This window comes from Camelus bactrianus, chromosome X, assembly GCF_048773025.1.
Source record: "Camelus bactrianus isolate YW-2024 breed Bactrian camel chromosome X, ASM4877302v1, whole genome shotgun sequence".
Classification (NCBI taxonomy): Eukaryota; Metazoa; Chordata; class Mammalia; order Artiodactyla; family Camelidae; genus Camelus; species Camelus bactrianus.
Window position 1 is genome coordinate 85,551,373 of NC_133575.1, and position 19,944 is coordinate 85,571,316.

Here is a 19,944-nt window from a genome sequence, read left to right on the forward strand (position 1 = left end):
TTACCTTAATCTCTAATGACAGTGATTATGTCCATAACCCATTGAACACTATAGTCTGACTTTGACAGAGCTATTACAGGCCATGATTTGGAAGGACCTGGTTACCCATCTGGTAACCATCTGGTGATCTACCTTAACATTTAAGGACATTACCTGAAAATCTGCTGTCTCTAAAGCCTTTTGGTCTTTTTCAATATTCTGATCCAGAGGTTACATTTAGAATTCTTAAACCGTCCTATATGAGCACATATAAGACACATTGTATATATTACTCCCAGGTTTTTTTCAAGGTCAGGGTAGAATGACTATACGAATTCTCACCTGAAGGATCTCTCGGCAGATATAGGCAATCCAATCTTCTTTCAAACTCTGATTTCTGGTCATTCTCACTACATCAGTGACAGAACCTGCTGCACATAACTCCATCACCATCTGCAGGGAAGCCAGCAAAGTATCAAGATATAGAAAGTAATTCTCTGAAAATATCTGGAGAGTTTTAGTCCATATGGCTTGCATTTATAATGTAATGTTCATCCATTAAGACACTGCAAAGACTGGCTCAATTGTCTGGTCCAAGACTAGTGGAATTATAAAGAATTGGGAAAACTCCAAAGATTTGTGGAGGGAGAGAAGGCAGGTACCACACCAGGGGTTTTTAACCAGGAGGTGGGATTTGAGCTAAGTCTTGAAGGATAGGTAGTATTTGGATATGCTGAGAAGGGAGAACATTGTTTATTGAAAACGGAATGAGTACATGCCTTTCGAAAGGAAGCTTGTGCAGGGAACAAGCCTGAGTGATGACTGGAGTAGAACAAAAAGGACAGTTTGAGGAAACAGTTTACAGGATATGGAGAATCTCAAAACAAGTTACACTTAAACATTAAGACTAGATTTGTTTTTTATTGTTATTTTGCTTTTATTTTCAAATTCTAGAATATTTTCCCCCAAGATACTGGCAAACTACAACTCTAAGGGAGAAACTGTCAATCACTGTAGGGCATTTTTTTTGCCAAATGACTTTACTGCTAAGGAAAGTCTATTTTAAGGCTAATATTCTGACAGTGTCTCATTCAGATTTTACTTTATTAATAAGTACAATTTTTCAGAGTATTTATTTTTGCCACTAATGAATCAGGTGCCCAACTAGTAAATTTCCTTCTATATATTAGCTAAATAGAAGACTGAACAATGTGAAGGAGAAAGTAACTATTATAATCAACTTCGTAAACTTTTCTTTAAGCACAGGTTTATGCATTAAAGTGCCCATGTCAATACTGTTTTGTCACTGAACAAGACATGCCTTCTTTTTTTAAACTGCAGGTAAGTTAATTATTGCCATAAATGAAGAGAAGCAAAAGGATAAAAATCCAATCATGAATATTCAAAAAGCCTACCTTATTTCCCTTTGGAGTACTAAGATTTTCTTTTCTGAAAATGACTTCCTTAGTTTATATTTGTTCACAACTGATATATTACATGTCTTTTACCTGAGTGCACTTTCCCCTCAAGAAAAGAAACAAGTCTAACAAAACCAACAATACAGATAAACCACAAAAGGTTCCTAACAAAACCAACAATACAGATAAACCATTAAAGGTTAATTTTCGTGTTAACTATAATGGGCATAATATGTACACTGTGGTAATGGAAGAAAAGGAGCTCATTTTGAGCCATGACAAACCTGAATTAAAGCCATTCACTAACATGAACACTGGAAAATCTTGCTAGTATTACCTGAGTCAGAAGAGCTCTACTGTGAAAGGAACACAAGGCATTCTCATTTTCCCAGGTTTGTAAGCACAGTGCCTGGGACATACACTTATAAATGGTAATTACTCATTTACTTCCTACTTGTTCTGATTTACGTGGGCAAGAAAGTGTGAATGGTCCCATGAAATTTCTTACCTCCATAAATAATTTTTGCACACACTGCCTATTCATCTTTCAGATCTCAGTGTAAGGAAAAGTTTCTCCAGGAAGAGTTTCTCATTCTCCAACTTGATTTAGATTCCTTTGTTATTTGCCCACACAGAAGCATGTTATTTCCTTTCTGGCCACGAATACATCTATTTGTGTGATTATTTGATTGATATACATCTTTGCAGATAGACTGTAAGCTTCTATGACCCAGAGACATGTCAATTCAGCTTATTATTGTACCCCCAGCATCTAGCAGAAGACCTGGCAACTGCATGGGTTTTGAATGAATATATGTTGAATGACTGAAGGAACTGAGCACTAATAAACATATCTAATGAGGAAATTGCCGTAATGTCAAGAGGAAAAATCTTGTAAGTAAAATACATATTAAAAGACAAATGTTGTATGCCGAAAAAAATAACAGTGGCCATTAAAGTTGTGCAGTGATATTTAATAGAATCTGAATTCGGATTGTTGGAGAATAGAGGATTTAGTTAACTGGACATTTGGCAGAAAATAGGGTAAAACTGAAGATCTCTAAATTTGAGGGTTCTCAAAGTGTGGTATCCAGACAAGTAGCATCAACATCACCTGTAAACTTGTTAAAAAGTGCAAATTTGTAGATCCACTCCCCAGACCAACTGGATCAATAACTCTGTGTGTGGGGCCCAGCAATCTGTGTTTTATCAGGATCTCCACGAGATTTTGATGCATGCTAAAGTTTGAGAACTACTGTTTCAATTGAATCCCTTGTTGAAAACCTTTCTGTAATGTCCACTGCCCTGTTTCCTAAAGTCCACATATAAAATGTAACAGACCCTTTCCTTGACTCTTGAAAATACTGAAAAGTCTCCGTTATTATTTTTTAAAAATGCTACTTTTGACTTGGATTGGAAATCAAAATGTAAGCAAGTGTACACCAACCCCAGTTTGTGTTCAAAATACTCCTTTTTAAATAAAGGTATCCTTGACCAAAGCTCATTTTCTTGTGATTTGATTATGTCTCCTACACTGGGAGGCAGCAACAATTCTGGTGACTGTAGTGTGGGTTTCAGTTAGCCTCTAAAATTTGTATCTCATTGATTTGCAATTCATGAAACTATAGGCACAAAGACTAATAAAAGGACAAATCAATTAACTATTTAGAAATAAGTTTCTAGGAATTATTTTTAAACATAAGTACATATACTTAGCAAACATTTAAAATGCACTCATATGCTCATCCTAAATGCTAATTAGAATCGATATTTATCCAGTCATTATTACCAAGTCCATCAGGTAGTCTCCTTAGCAATACCTTTAATATACAAGCAAATGTAGTAATTACATAAAGTTAAAAGCAGCAAAACTCTATTTAAAAAGAAATATATTAGATATTTCCACTGTTGATTTGAGTCTTCTCCCATCCTACCCATAAGTCACTTACCAGGCACTTAAGTTATTTCCCCCTGTTTTATCATTCTCATTTCCAGGAATCAGAGCATACTATTTTTATTTGAACAATTGAATGCTTAAGTTTTCCTGTAGCTGCACAAAAGTGACACCTCAGTTTATGAAAGTGTATATCCTCAAGTGAAACTTTGTCTTACGGAATAAGATCAAGGTAACTAAATACACACCCAAAGTTGGTGCCTCTGACCAGGGGGGCTCAGCTTGAAAAATGCACCATAGAAGGAAACAATGTTTTTGTGGAAAGAGTACTTCTTTAAAAGGTTGAGTTCAGTCCTGAGATCCTCTTCTTCATCCTGTAGAATAAGAATAGAGAGCAAAGTTCCTAAGCTATGCCATTCAATGTCTATGGGACATTTCTAATAGAAAATCTTTACCCCTATTTTCAATTGGGTTATTTGTCTTTTATTATTTAATCATAAGGTATATTTATATAGTCTATATATAAGTACTTTATAAGGTATATGATTTGCAAATATTTTCTTCCATTCTGTGGGTTGTCACTTCATTTTCTTGATAGTGTCTTTTGAGGCACAAAATTTTTAACTTTGATGAAGTCCAATTTACCAATTGTTTTGTTGTTTGTATTTTTGATGTCATATCTAAGGATCCATTGCTAAATCCAAGGTCATGAAGATGAATTCTGATGTTTTCTTCTAAAAATTTATAGTTTTAGCTCTTACATTTAGGCTTTTGATCCATTTTAAGTTAATTTTCATTTAAAGTAGGGATCCAACTTCATTCTTTTACATGTGGATATCTAGTTGTTTCAGCATTATTTGTTGAAAAGACTAGTTTTTCCCCATGAATCATCTTTTCATCCATATCAAAAACTGGTTGACCGTAGATGTATGGAAATAGGTCTATTTCATTGATCTATATTTCTAGCCTTACGCTTGTACCACACTGCCCTGATTAATTTGTGATTAATTGCATTTTAAAGGTACTAGTTTGATTAGTGCTGATTTTTAAAAAAGATGTACTTAAAGTCATCTATGTTCCTAATCACTACAGTAGTAAATATGTTAAAAAAATGTAATATACATATATACACACACACACGCAGAGAGAGAGAGATAGGCAAGTGGTCTACTCTCACTGAACATTTCTTTCTACCAATGGTAACATTTGAGTGTATATTCCTCTGACATTTTAATATGCTAATGCAGTAGCTAGAAATGACAGAGATAAATGGGTGGTTTCTATTATATATATATATATATAGCATTTATTTTTTAATCTAAACAACTCATATTTTTCTCAGTATTCTGCAACTTGCATGTTTTATTCAATATCTAAATACCATCTTTCTATATAAATAAACATAAATGCACTTCTTTTTTATGGAAGCTTAGAATTGCACAGAATGGAGATATGGGTTTGCCACTTGGGGGACAGGTCAGGGCTAGAGGTATTGTTTTTGAGGATTATCTATATAGTGATAAAGTGAAGCCATCTTTTTGGATGGGATCGCCAAAGTAGAATACATAATGTCAAGAGACATTTCTGGCAGAAAACAGTATGATGTCATCAGACAAGAGCATCTACACTGAGCATTAGGACACCTGGGTTCTGGCACTGAGAGCCAAGAGCTAGAAATTTAATCAATCTTCCCTAGGTTCAATTTATCCTCAGAAATCTAAGTTGGCAGTTATTACCTATCTCCATGGAATGTTAGTGGAAGCAAATGGGATAGTGTACTTAAAATTCTTTGAAATCCTCGGCAGAAGAATGCTGTAAATGCAAGGTATTAGAATACAGTATATTACTTGACTTACTCGTTTGAAATAGAGTGTTATCAGAACTACACTTCTCTCTCTCTGTCTTACCATAATCTACAAACATGTGCTGGAAACTTTTCACTTCCAGCATATTTGTTATAGCAGAGTGAATGAAATAGGAAGCAATTCTCTCTCCCTAAGATTCAGCTATGTCTGCTTGTACCTTGACAACCAAGTAGTTCCCATAATTCTTCTGTAACTACTATTAGCCAGTCTAGAAAAAGCTCTTCATTTCTTAATAAATTGAAAATCACTGTATTTTTTTGTGTATACAGGTGCAATACACTTAAGAGAAACATCTTAAAATATTAACTTTCAAAAAGGTAACTTACTTGTTGGGAATTTTCAATGAACCTATCATTGGTTTATTCATTTAGGTGTCATAGCCCTAGCTTAAAGGAATTTACATACAGGGAAATAAGATTCACATGCATGAATGACATAGCTGTTGATGAACACAAGATAGTGCATAATGAAGTTGAGGGTGACATTAAATGAATCAGGAAGTGACCCTGAACTAGACAAATGGGTTCACCATCAGAGTCATTTGAATTCCTACTAGCTCAAAATTTCATTTCATTGTAAATAAAAAGCTCTCCTACAGCATCTGTAAAAGTTTAATTTATATAACCTTTTCAGGAATACTCTTATTGTACAAAGTGAAATTATTTGTAGTATGTAAAGAAAAGAAGATTTTTAAATTAAAGATACAGTTAGGCTCCAGTTCTGAAATCCAGTGAAAAAGGATACCTTTGATTTCTTTTGGGCAATGAATTAGAATTGGACAACTGGCATTAAGAGCAATTAAGGGGTGAACCTCTAACAATCTTTAGTTCTCCCCAGCATTTCCCTCAGTTACCTTGACTCGATGACCTGGGGTAGGGGAAAGTATATATGTAGTACATTCTTTAGCATTCCCCTAGGATTTTCTAGTGGACTTATCCATAAACATTCAATTACTAGAAAATAAATCCTGAGAGAATCGTATGTCTTTATGGGAGGGGATGGAGCATTATTTCGCCAGTTAGAAATCAATGACAGGTTCTCTTTGTATTTATTGTGTAATAAAGGACTGAACAAATAAAACAATCAACTTGTAGTATGCGAATTATATGGAAGTTCAGGATTCAGTTTCATCTCAGCCTCCCAGGGAAGCTTGGTTAATAAGTTTCCTTAGAATTCCCTTAACCTGTCTTCCACAAAGCTAAAAGTTTATCCTTATGGCTTATCATGTAGGGCCTTCATTCTTATCATGTAGGACCCTTAAACTTTCTGCTTCCCTTATGATGTGGCTCTTCTTTGAAGTGGTAACAATATCTGCCATCATATAGAAAGAAACCTCAGGAACTAGCAATTCTGTATGTACAGGGGCCCTCTCAGTTAACTAGCAAGTCACCAAGATTCTGCTGAGAGAAACAGGAACTCATAAAAAAAAGAAAGTACAATAAATAATATAATGGTGTGAGGGTAAGAAAGCAAAAAACAAGTTAAAAAGAAGCATGGATCAGATTGAGTCCTTTAACTTGTTTGGTAGTTTGATCTCTCAAGGAGCTTCATTTTCTTTATGGGTTAGAAATCTCATGTCTCCAAGCAGGATCAAGAGAATGGCTGGGCTCTAGGCAGCTATGTGATTGCATTTAACCATACTTTTAACCCTGTTATAGGTAGGCCAAGCATTCTGATGCTATTTTACCTGTGAGAAATCTGAAGCCTAGAGAGGAAAGACAACTTTTCCAAGAACTTCTTGGCTATTTAGTGTTAGACTTGGAATTTGAACTCATGTTTGTAGACTTCCACATTATTACTATTTCCATAAACCCCTGAAATAAAGAGATGCGTGTGAAGTCATAAACTTCTTATCCCAAAGGATTCAGGATGATTTAGAGATGTTAACTGGCTGAACAGCTAGCAGTTATTTTTCTTACTAAAATACATAATCAGAGAATTCAAAGTTCACAACTAGAAAAACTTTTAAGAGTGGGTTTCCCAAATAAATGTAAACTCCCCGAAAACCAATAAACCAAGATCAGATATGTTTGGAAAGCATTAGAATGTTTGCCATTCTCAATTAACAGGAAGTTGAGCTTGTGAGAAACACATAAGTACATTATATCCATCAGGCCAAGTGAGTAATTTAAAACTCTCACACATAACCCAGTAATATGATGCTACAGCATTTTCTGGCTCAGGGCCAGTTGAGCCCAGAGTGGACTGAATATCCTGCGTTTTGTCAAGAAGAGGCAGCTCAAGGATGCCAAAACTTCCTTTGCAATTTCACCCAATTCTAAAATCAAAATATTTTTCCCTATAGAAAGAATACCAGAGAAGGTTTGGGGAAGAACTTTAAAAGGGTTTATTAATACAAATGTTTGATGAAACCAGAATTGGTCAAACAATTATATTTTTCATACCTTACTTTTCACAGCTTCTTGATCTACCAAAGCATGTTATTAATCAGTACTACCTGTTTCATTTGGATATGCTTTGTCTCCTGAGACACACTGTAAACAAAACAGGAGCCTAGTACTTACTAAATGAATCATGGAACTGTTTATCAACACCTTCCTGATATAACCAGAAAGTTTTTCTGAATGTGATTGTTAATGGGAAAGGTTATTTTTAATGTGCTTGAGAGCATATTTATTAAGATACAAAATATTTAAATACTAGCTAGTTAAGTACAGGGGAGAAAATTAAGAAAAAATATATCAATTAATTACATTGATAAGAAGAGCAGGAATTTTACATGTAAGCCCACAGAATATTTTGATAGATCACCAACATCTAGATCATCAATATCTCCTGAAAAAGGATTCCCTTTGACAGAAGTTATTCTAGAGCCAGCAAATTACTGGAGTCATAAAGACTGCTTTGTAAGTCAGTTAAAAAGCTTCAAGTAGAAAGCATCTTCACGCTCCTTCATGTATTCAAGTACTGTGCCAGATGTCTGAACACTTTTAGGCTGGGTAGCCTGTTGGTTTTCTATCTTCTCTTATTCTCACAATAAAAAAGAGTAGTCTTCATTGGGCTCACACACAATGGCAATGTTTCTTAAAATCATAATGGGGGGAAAGCCAGTCAGTCCAGAATACCATGTAAAAGGTGTGAAAAGAACCTTGCCAAGGCCAATTTTAGGTAAAACTCACTCTTGTTCCCATCACGTCTTTTGTTGTTACTCAGCTAGAGGACTCTGTGCTCTGTGAGTTTACTCAATCCTTCACCTTCAGTCAACACTTACCTGTTCAGGGAACCATTTCTTTAGGCCCTGCTTTCTGACAGATGTCAGTGTTCAAATATGATGAATGAATCTATGTGAATATGTTAAAAGATATAAATACATTATCACCTTTAGGTAAGAACATTTTAGTTGCGGCTTTCTAAAGATAATGATACAATACAAAAGGATTAGTTTAGAGTTGAAAATTAAAGGAAAGACTGCCTAGGGACTAATGAAGACTTTCTGTACTCACGCTGTATCTCCACCCGACAGACTTTTGATATTTATTCACTCTCACTCGCCTTCCTATTTCAGGTAAAGGGGTCTGCAATGCCAAGAACAAAATGTTATTAGACCCACTGGTACACTCTGAAAATGATTTATTCTTAACTACTTTGTGCTCTTTTAGTACTAAATGGAAGAATAACATATTATTCCTCTATCAATTTTCACTAATAGTTTTAATAAAAAATCAGATTCTTATATATACAGAAACTTGGCACCAAATTCATAGTAACAGATTTAACTGCCATATTAATGGGAGATTACAATTCGATGTTAGTAAAGTGCTATTCCCCCTAACAAAACAAGGTAATTGGTACTATCTATGGACTGAACATGATTTTTAACTATTTCAACTTAGAGTATCTGAAACATAGATTAAATGTGGGTTAAGGTCTTTCAAGTTAAAAAAAGGAAATAAGTATTTTAGAGAGTCTCACTCAAAAAGTACTAGGCTGATTATTTGGAAGTCATGGTTTGTAGGGTAAGATAAATCCACAAAACCTCAAAATCCATTGAAACACACGTTGGTTTGCAACATCTGACATTATTGGCAAAACAAAAAGCATGCAACTCTTTAAATAGTTTCAGTAATTCACTTCCTGCACAAGTTGGAAAAGAACAGTTTATGGCATTGACAACAATTCAGTGAATATGTACAGTTTTTCAAACGTAATATTTGGGAATTTTCCTTTAGGGTATAGTGAAATGAAAATGTTTTGACCTTTGCTATGTTCATGCTAATATTATCCTGATAAAGTAAGGCACTCGTGCTAAAGAAAGAAGACAGAAATCAGTACTTAGCAAATTCTATGACAATATGTTATGAATCATGGCAACTTTATGAATGTTAGCAGAAATAGTGCCAATTAAACTGTCTCTCTTGCTCATCTGTCAGAAAATACATGAAAAATATGCATCTCTGACAAGTTCTTTCCTTCTACTTGTCATTGAGAATCCAATGGCCTCAATTCTCAAAGAGAATGGTTAGAGAGGGAAAAATATGATGAAACACAGAAAGATTAACACAATATTAGGGGAAATCTACTTTTTACTATCCCTGGAAACAGATAACCAACTAGAAATAGACAGGAATACATTTATTTTCTTCATTTTTATGGAATACTAAAATTTATAGCACTTTCTCTGTAAGTGAAACTTTTTCATGTGTAAATATAATAAATTAATAATAAAAATATACTGATATAAATAATATTAAATGATAAATATTAATAAATCCAGATTAAAATAATTATATGTTATAATGATATAAAAATACTATATAATATTTTCTGAACTGTTTATCCCAAGACTATAGCCCACTAAGGGAACGGAATACATACAGGATATAATATTACCTTACGAGCATTCATCACTTTAACAGCTGTAAAGGCACCAGTCTTTTCATGGAGTCCCTGAAACACAAAATAGCAATAAACATCAAATTCTGGCCAGACAATCCAGCAATCAAGAAGCAAAGTAAAAATATTAAAATTAAATAAGGGTAAACATTGTAGCCTATGATGAAATATAAAATATTACATAGAGATGAACTATAAGGTATTACATAGAGAATAGAAATATTAAATTATGAACACTTTAAAGAACCCCCAGCCATTTCACTCAAAATATCAAGCAAGTTTACGTAGTTTTGCTTCTTATGTCTGATATGAATAGTAGACACAATTGGCCATTTGAAGGCTCTGCTTTCTTAGTATCTTTAATTTAGCTTTACATGGACCAAAGCACACAGATGAAAAGTAAAAATTCCAGGTTGGAGATGCAGGAAAAGGAAGTGTTCTACTGAACATTTTCCCAGCTGATTATGTAGTACCATGCAGACAAATCTTTCCGTTGGGCCCCTCTTCATATACTAAAAATGTTTTTTTCATAATGATCACACATAAGAGTGATACATAATTCAATGGCCTCTAAACCATTTAGCATGCCCTCAATCATATGAATCAAAGGTATTTATGAATGAAAGAAGTTCTGAAAGATTCTTTCTTATTGAAAACACTGTGAGTTCTAAGAACTTAGTCTTATACAAAATGTGAGTACAAGTTATGGATTTATAATTTTCAAAAATTAACACAGAGGTTTGGAATCAGAGTTCTTATTTTGTGGCTGGTTCCTTTTAAAATATTTCAAGCTGTAGTCATAGAAAAAATATCAGTCTGGTATTAATATGAGTAAGGCTTGAATTTGAAACAAAATGCCTTTTCTGATAGTTCTCCAGCAGATTTGATTCTTCAGCTGTACTGGGTTAGACAGTGTCTACCAGAATTCAGATTCACCCATAACCTTAGATTGCGACTTTGCTTGAAAAATAGGGTCTTTGCAGATGTAATCAAGTTAAATGAGGTCATATTGGATTATGGTGGCCAATGACTGGTACGTTTATAAGAGAAAGGGGAAGGATATTTGGACACAAAGACATGGACACACACATAAAGGGAAGATAGCCATATGAAGACAGAAAAAAATTGGAGTGATGAAGCTACAAGCCAAGGGATGCCAAGGATTGTTGACAACCACTGGAAGCTAGGAAGAGAGAAAGAAGGATTCTTCTATAGAGCCTTCAGAGGGAGAATGGATCTGCAGACTTCTAGCCTTGAGAACTGTGAGAAAATAAATTTTTGCTGTTTTAAGCCACCTCATTTGTGGATTTGTTACTGCAGTTGTAGTAAACTAACATGGGGCAAAACAAAGGACTGTCACTAGTCACAGATCTCATGTGAAAGATAGTAGTACTTTTTAGCTTACAGAATGATCAAATGAGGGGTGCTGTTTCTGTATAATATTTTTAATATCTTGAGTAACCTGTCAAGTGAATAACTATGCAAAAGATCGAGATCCCTCAATTTCAGGACAGTGATCCTTAAATATATTGTCTGTTTGATGTGAAATCTCTTTTAGAAAGCGTTCACTTTTAAGTATATGAATATTGTTTTTAGATGATTCCTACAAGTTTTTTCACCAAAATACAGCCAGCTGATCAAAGAAACTCAAAAAGAACACCATTCTACCACTACCACCAGTGTTACATGCTACATATGAGTGTCAAAATTTCTTCATTTTACCCCACTGATAAGATTGAAAGGATTTAATCCCATACATTTAAGACTACTTCAATCCTATTGAGTAAGCCACTGTTTGTAAATGAAGCCATGTGCCAGAAATGGATTGAAAGACTTTCCAGGACATACAGTAAATCTAGAAATACTGGCACTTTGACTTAACTCCAGTTCTTGCCAAAGAACTAAGCATTAAACAATTATACTGATTAGATAGCTATAGCGCTGATGGGAAGTGGCATGGATTGCTGATTTTGGTTTATGGCATTAGGCCTGCGAGAGTTGGGTCAAGGTGTTTTGTGTTCAATTGTGTCCTCCAAAAATACATGCTGGGGTTCTAACCACTGGAACATGGGAATGTGATCTTTTCTAGAAATAGGGTCTTTGTAGATGTAATCAAGTTAAGATAAAGTCATACTGGATTAGGGAGGGCCCTAACGCCAATAACTAGTGACCTTATGAGAAGAGAAAAATTTGGACACAGACATCCAGGGAGAATGCCATGTGATGATGGAGGCAGAGATTGGATAGGTGTGTCTACAAGTCAAGGAAACACAAGGATTGCCGGCCATCACCCAAAGCTAGAAGATGCAAAGAAGGCTTACTTCCTAGAGCCTTCTGAGGGAGAATGGCCCTATATACACTTCGATTTGGGAATCCCAGCTTCCAGAATTGTGAGGGAATACATTTCCTTTAAGCCATCCAGTTTGTGGTAATCTGTTACAGCAGACCTAGGAAACTAGTACACAAGGCTAGCAGGATAGAAACTAAGCAAGAGAAGGGGGCTGGACTTGGGACAGAAACTACTGATCAAGGTACAAGGAAATGTCTAGAATCAGGTGAGCAGTTTTGGGTGGAGCATGACAGCTACCAAAGACTAGAATTTTTAAAGGAAAGGAAAAAAGTTGTAGGTTATTGACTGATCAGAGAAAATTAGTTAATGTTTTAGATATTGACCCCTTATCAGATAAATGATTGTAAGTATATTCTCCCTTCTGTAGGTTGCCTTCTCATTTTGTGGATGGTTTCTTTTGCTGTACAGAAGCTTTTCAGTTTGATGTAGTCCCACTTAATGATTTTTGTTTTTGTTGCTTGCACTTTTGGTGTCATATTCAAAAATTCCTTTTCAAGATTATTGTCAAGAAGTCCCCCCTCCCTCATATTCTCTTCTAGTTTTACAGTTTCAGGTTATTAAAGTCTTTAATGCATTTTGAGTTAATTTTTCTAAGTGATGTAAGAGAAGAGTACAAATTCATTATTTTGCATGTGGATATATAAATATATCAGAGACTTCCACATTTATTTATATCTCTGGGGAAAATATATATTAATATTTTTATTTATTTAGCCTTTATTATGACTTAAAAAGTATTGTTTTCCTAATTATTCATATAAACAGTTTCTAGTCAAGTTTTACTAATATATGTGTGCACAAATACAACATGTTGGAAACTGGTTCTCACACACCCTTTAAAGGAATTAAAATGTTTCCTTCTTTGATTCTAAGAGGTTATTAGTGGGCCAAACCACTATCCTGTGCAACACAAATATTTGGCATGTTAGCAAATATGTTAGCCATATATTGCATTATTTGACCGATGATTAGGAAGCCACAAAAATTTTAAGTGTAGAATACACAGCCATTATACTCATGGAACATATTAGTGAGATAACTGAATTAAAAAGGTGTCACCAATGGCCATAGAACAGAGACAATTGACTTGGTTCTAATCTCATTATCTGGGACTTATTCTCTCATTTGAAAACTGCACACAATTATTTTGTTGGATAAGGTATCCGAATGTGGGGTTTGGAAAACATGCTTACTGTGTCTATAGAGGAATTAAGCCTCAGATCTGGGAACCATGTATGGGGTTAATATGCCTAAACATTATAAGCTTCCACAGAAGTCTGGAATATCCAGATGATAGATAAATGGAAAACTGTTGCCTGTTAATCTAGTATTTCAGAGAGTTCCTTCTGTATCTTGAGTTTTTAAATATTTTTATTTTTAAATAATATAGAGAACAGTTTCAAAGATAGTACAGAGTGTTCCTGTATATCCTTTACCCAGCTTCTTCTAATGTTAACATCTTATACTGCCATGGTACAGTTGTCAAAACTAATAAATTATATTGGTATAGTACTCTACTACACTGTAGACTTTATTTGGATTTCCCCAATTTTTCCACTAATATCCTTTTTATAGGATCCAAACTGGGACCCTGCATTCCATTCAGCTGTCATGCTCCTTAGGCTCTTGCAATCTGTGACAGTTCCTCAATCTTTTCTGTTTTTCATGACCTTGACACTTTTCAGGAGTATTGGTTATGAATTTGGTAGAATGTCCCTCACTTTGGGTTTATCTGATATTTTCTCATGATTATACTGAGATCATGGGTTTTGGGAAAGAACCTCACAGAAATGAAGTGCCCATCTCATCACATTATTTCAAGGGTACATGGTATGTATAATCATGACTGATCATTGGTGTTGTTAACCTTGATCACTTGTTTAAAGTGATGTTTGCCAGATTTCTTCACTGTATAGTTACTATTTTCCCCTTCCATTCTCTATTCATTAGACGTGATTGATGCTGGTTTTGAAGAGGCATATCACTATTCTTGAACATTTATCTAGAGAACCTAGAAGTCATCTTGAGATAAACTCTGTTCAGTAGTGCCACCTTGTGGTTCACTGACACAACACAGAAGTTGTTTTATGACCTTCGCTGAAGGCCATGATGTCATAAACAGATTGTCTCCCAAATGAAATATTAACCCAGGACCAGCAAATCCAATTTCTAGGACATACCTTCTTTTTCAATTACAATGTATGTTTTGTGACAAATTAATTTAAAATGCCATTTGTTGAAAACACACATAGAGAATGCTAGAAAAGGAATTTAGTTTTAAATTCTAGGTTGAATGTTAAGTAACCTCACATTTCACAGTGGCGTTAGTGAATATTTTACAGGAAAATCACAAAGAATACCTTAAACTATAAATGTGGTGTTTTTTGGTCTGATTTTCCTACCATCAGTTATACCAATAATATCACACAGAAGCTACTAGCTGCACTGGATTAACAATGCTCCCTTAAATAGATTTTTTCGTGCAAAGAATGACCTTTTAATTCTTAAGCATCACAGAGCAAGAATAAGAAAATTCTCCTAGCTTTCATTCCTATCATAAGAAAAGAAACTGCTGCTTAAATCTTTTGCATACATTCTTTTACATACATTCATAGGCTTGCTTATATCTGAGTAATATAAGATATATAGTAACAATGTTTCATAGCCATTCCTGACTCTAGGCTCAAGCCTACTGGCATTTGGAATCGAGTCATCTATATTTTCATCTCAGGCAACTGTTTGTCTTGCCATCAAGCTCATTCAACTTATTCAAGTTTGGTTATTAATAGATGCCACTCATATGAAATGATTTTTAGGGTCAGCAGAAAGCCAACTACTCAGAAAATCCCTCCCTCTACTCCACCCTACAACCCATTACAGAGTATAAAAATCATTATTATGGCCTCAATTTTATTACAGTAATTAAACTCCCTGATTATTCAAATGTTAGCTGAGAAAAAGACAAATTGATTTATCATTTGTCATTAATGCTTTAGCGTGTTAGATGATCAGATTAGATAACTTCAAGAATGGTCATGAACAGTCAAGTGTTGATAGAAGCAGGTGGTGGAGGAAAGAAAGGACTAGAGTCCAGGAGAGATTGCTTCTCAGCTATAATGAAGGTTGCAGGAGCCTAGAATGAGGATCAAGGTAAATGTGGCTGAGAAGGGATTCTCAAAGTGAGAAGGGAGTAAAAAAAAGGATGTGGGGTGGAGAGCTGAAAAGACAAAAGGTGCCAAGTCACAATTTTACTAGAGAAATTTACAGTGTTTAAGATGCATACACCTGAAACAATTAGAGAACAACACGAAATGCAAAGGCTAGTTAATGACATGAATTCCTGGCTCCCAAATACAGTCTAAATACAGTTTAAAAGATTCAAGAGAATAAGTATATGATGCCATGTGAAGGTTTTAGATATAGTCCTAAGAAACTCCCTTGATTAATTCATGATCTCACAACTAACTATTTTCTAGGGCTGTACTCCAAAATATAGTAATTGGTACAAACTTGTGTTCCTTTTCCAGGACCATTTGAAATTATCTAGGAAAGAACATAAATTCCTCAACGTGTTGATTTCAATTTAGCAAGGATTTCTGTTCTTGGTTAATTACTTTAGATAATCAAATAAGCAGCATTATTTAGTTTGCTCTGCCCAGGAAAAAACAGATTTTATTACTGGACTGTTGCTCTTCAGTGGCTCCAAGCTGAGTATAAGCATTGTGAATCTGTCCTACGAACATAAAATGTGGCATGTCCCTGAGTTTAGGACACTGGTTACATATAAAACATCGTTAAAAGGTATATGTGTCTGCTTCAAACAAGAAACACTGTAGGACAATCTTTATATACATAACAAAATAAATAGAGGGATGGTCATAAGAACTTTCTGGTTTAAAACTGGACTTGTACTAGTTTTCATTAAACACAAAACTCCTCAAATTCATTTTTGGAAGGTCAAATTACCACATTTCAGATTACTTCCAATTTGAGGGAATATCTCAAAAGTAATAAAGCAAGGTCAACTTCTCATTGGGAATCCAGGATCAAACTATAGATTACCAAGTGATTGCAGAAGAAAATTACAAATTGTCTGCAACCTGCTCATTTGAAACTTAGCCTTACTGACTTCTAGCAGACCAGTCAGTCCACCATACTTCTTTTTGGCCCACAGCATCTCAAGATTTCCACTTTTCTTTGATTGGTCTGTCCTCTGCCTTGGGGCATATTCACATGGAGATAAATGTCTATTCTGGTTATTCATTATGATTTCTGTTAGGAAATCTAGGAGGTAGCTGTAGATGTGGATGGGAGAGTAGGGAGAGGGGTAGTAGTAGAGCAGGGAACAGCTGATGGCCCTAGTTTTCTCAAATCTCTTATAAGTACAGAACCACATTGACAATGATAAGCGAGTTATGTGGGTAAGTTAATTACATACAGACAATTGCAATGGAAAAAATAAATTAAGGCAATAAAGTCTAGTTTTCAAGTACATCATCATATCAAGTATTTAGTCATGCCATTAATAAACTCAGGTGAAAAAAAGTTCTCAAAGCCTAGGAATATATTTCTTTCATTTTGGTATCTCTAGTTCCTAGTAAAATGGCTGGTACATAAGACCCTATTAATGAACACTAGTTGAGTGAATGATGAATAGAGTAACTGGGATGGCTTCCTGGAAGAGGTAGAATATCAGCTGGACCATGAAGATGGCATAGCATTTGAATAGACTCTGAAGGGCAGGATAGACCCAGTGAGTGAGACACCATGAACAAAGCCTATGAGGTAAGGCTTATTATGAAGGCACAGCCACTGAAGGAGAACAGAAGAGGAAAAAGGAAAATTGGGCATAAAGAGAAAAAGATGAACAGAAGAGACTACAAGAATGTACCTGTATTTGTCACACCAGAAATTTAAGTGTAAATTAAAAAAAATAAAATCTTATTTAACAGAAGGTAGATGTGATCATTGAGAAATTAGCCATTAGTAGTTTGGTACTTTATGGACTGGCTTTTACTAGTTAATGGTCTAATACAAATATCAGGGTGGTTAAGGCACTGAAAAACCAGCACTGAATTGTAGTAATGATCAATTTCTTGGGGATTACACATTTTAAACCATAACAAATGATTTAAAATAGCAGTTGTGACAGCTGTGTTGGAAAAATCCATCATTCTGCAAAAGTTAATTACCACATTTTTCCCCAGAAAGAATGCAAGACAGTCCTTGATGGCCTTGTAATTTTGATTAGGCTAAAAACTTTATTTTTAATCATGCTGTTAAGGAAACTGTTGTGGAAAGACTGCTGACTATACAGCAGTTCCTACACAGTCCTTCCAGTTATTTGCTTTGCCTTCTGGTGGCAAATCTAAACCACATAATCCCCAGGGCATTCTTTCTTTCTTCCCAATTGGTTTTGTGGTGGCAGAAGGCCACAAGGCACTTACTATACTCATGTCCATTTGGGAACCTTGTTTTTCATTCACACAGTTTTGTCCTTCTAGTCATTTGTTTGGGTGCCAGCTTTCTCCTAGCAAACAAACCAAGTGATGCTTCAAGGCCACCAAGAGTGCAGCCCAAAACAGTATCCACTGAGTACTTTATGCTGTGCTGTGGAGGAACAAGACAACGTGGCTAACAGGATAGGTTTCGCCAGCATCATGTCTATGCAGAAAAACAGACATGAGGCTACAGAGAACTTTCAAAAGTTAGCAAGCCCATGAAGAACTTTCAAAGGTTAGCACATTCATATTCCTCCTCCAAGCAGGGACTTTTTCTTAACCAGTATTTGAGATGGGAAGTAATGGTGGTTTGGTTCTTTTTGAAAGTCATTTCATTTGCTTTCCTTTTTAGTCTTCATTACCACCACCAAGCTCAAAAACCCCAAAGGGCAGATGAATTTGGAGCAGTCTGTGTTTGGAGGTGTGGCCAGGATTGGAGAGGGTCTAGCACAGACTGGTAGTAGTGGTGAGTGGGCAGAGCTGGGGACATATAAGGCAACATGTTAATCACCCCACACCTCACACATTATCCATCAGGAAGATGTATTTATTTTAAAGATTGCCAAAGGAAGAGATGCAGTCTGGGGAGTTCCATAAAGCAATCCAACAGACTTTATATTTGCTTTAAAAAGTTGTATGGAATTCACAGATGTATAAATGATAAATGCTGTTTGATAACTGACAAGATTATTAAGACTTACATTTTTTTAAATTCCCACAAAGCCTAGTACAGTGTTAGACCCCAAAAACTGTGTTAATTCAATTTGATTGACAGGCAGTAGTCATTTAACTGACAAGGGGCACTAAAAAGACTCTCTGATTTGATTTTGCATGAGCACCCTATCATCACAGGAGTTTTGACACAACCAAGTGTATCAAAGTTGGAAAATTCTTTTTGGGTGTGACTTTCTCCTTTTGGAGAGAATTCAGAATAAGCAGGAGCAGATATTTCTGGCTTTGAGCAGATGGAGCCTGTAGTTGAATAAATAATATCTTAACCTTGACACTTTAGGATTGAAAACTTCTATAATCAAGTTGTTACAAATTTTAGAACTTGCAATTCAGGGGGAAACAGGAACTACGCTTCTTTCAAGAATAGTAACAGAGACTGTTGCTGGACTTTATATTGTTTATGACACAGTTGTCACTTTTAGGTCCTTATGAAGAAGTGTCATATCTTTATAAATATATCATGAGATTTAATTTGCATTCCTGTTGTTTCAGCAACATAAATGAAACTTACATCATAAGTTGGTACTTTATATTCCTGAGGCCTCATAAGGTCCTTTTATCTAATTAATCTATTTACCCTTCCATCTCTGCTATTAGATTAGCTGCTCTCTAAAGGCAACTTTCCTCTCCCTATATCTTTAGAGTCTAGCACAAAGCCTGGCATGTCACCAGCACTCAGCAAAAATGTATTGAACTAAACTATGTTAATATCCATATGAAGCTCTAAATGAGGGAGGAGATGCATGGGCAAAGGTCTGTGTGTATATGTGTGTGATGGTGGGGAAGGCACAAAGATACTTTTTATGCCACATTATGTGGGAGAAGATTTGGAGGGAGCCCAGAATCCAATGTGCCCCGTGATACATTGGGGTTTTCTGACAAAGACTGAAATGCTGCACTGTAGCAGAGTACTCCAAGGAATTCAAAGATCATTATTTGTGCATAGGCGAATTTCATTTTCTGACCCTATAATCATCTTTGTGGTTCCACTGTGAAGCCACTCAAAGTTCCTTACAATTCTCTTCAGTCAGAGACCCTCAAGAGAGAAGATATGCGTTAGCTTAGTTCAGAGGCCATGATCCTGCATAAGTAATAGAAGGGCCAAGGCTCTTGCCAAATTGGTCCAGGTTTGGTTTGTCAGGTGAAATTACCTAATTCTTATCTGTACTTCTCCTAACTCATGGCTACTATTCCCACAGCTTCTTCACTAAGGATCTGTTGTTTATACCTCTTGTGGTTATATCTACTACGAATTCATGAGATGGTAAGAGCTCCAAGTTTCTCACTTTTTTTTTTTTTTAACTTAGCAAACCTCCAAATCATCCAAACCCTGGCTAAATAGAGCCAAAGT

At 35.4% G+C, this 19,944-nt stretch overlaps 1 protein-coding gene across 4 annotated transcripts in view; it reads right to left on the reverse strand.

The window, feature by feature from the left end:
- The window catches only part of NRK (Nik related kinase), a 116,706-nt gene that overhangs the window by 52,339 nt on the left and 44,423 nt on the right, over window positions 1–19,944 (reverse strand). For all 4 annotated transcript variants that reach the window (XM_074358882.1, XM_074358884.1, XM_074358885.1 and 1 more), the window contains exons 3-6: window positions 10,008–10,064; window positions 8,621–8,692; window positions 3,540–3,665; window positions 322–432 (exon numbers count right to left, since the gene is read on the reverse strand). In XM_074358882.1, the coding sequence (XP_074214983.1) occupies window positions 322–432; window positions 3,540–3,665; window positions 8,621–8,692; window positions 10,008–10,064 (366 nt within the window). The remainder of the gene's footprint in view (window positions 1–321; window positions 433–3,539; window positions 3,666–8,620; window positions 8,693–10,007; window positions 10,065–19,944) is intronic.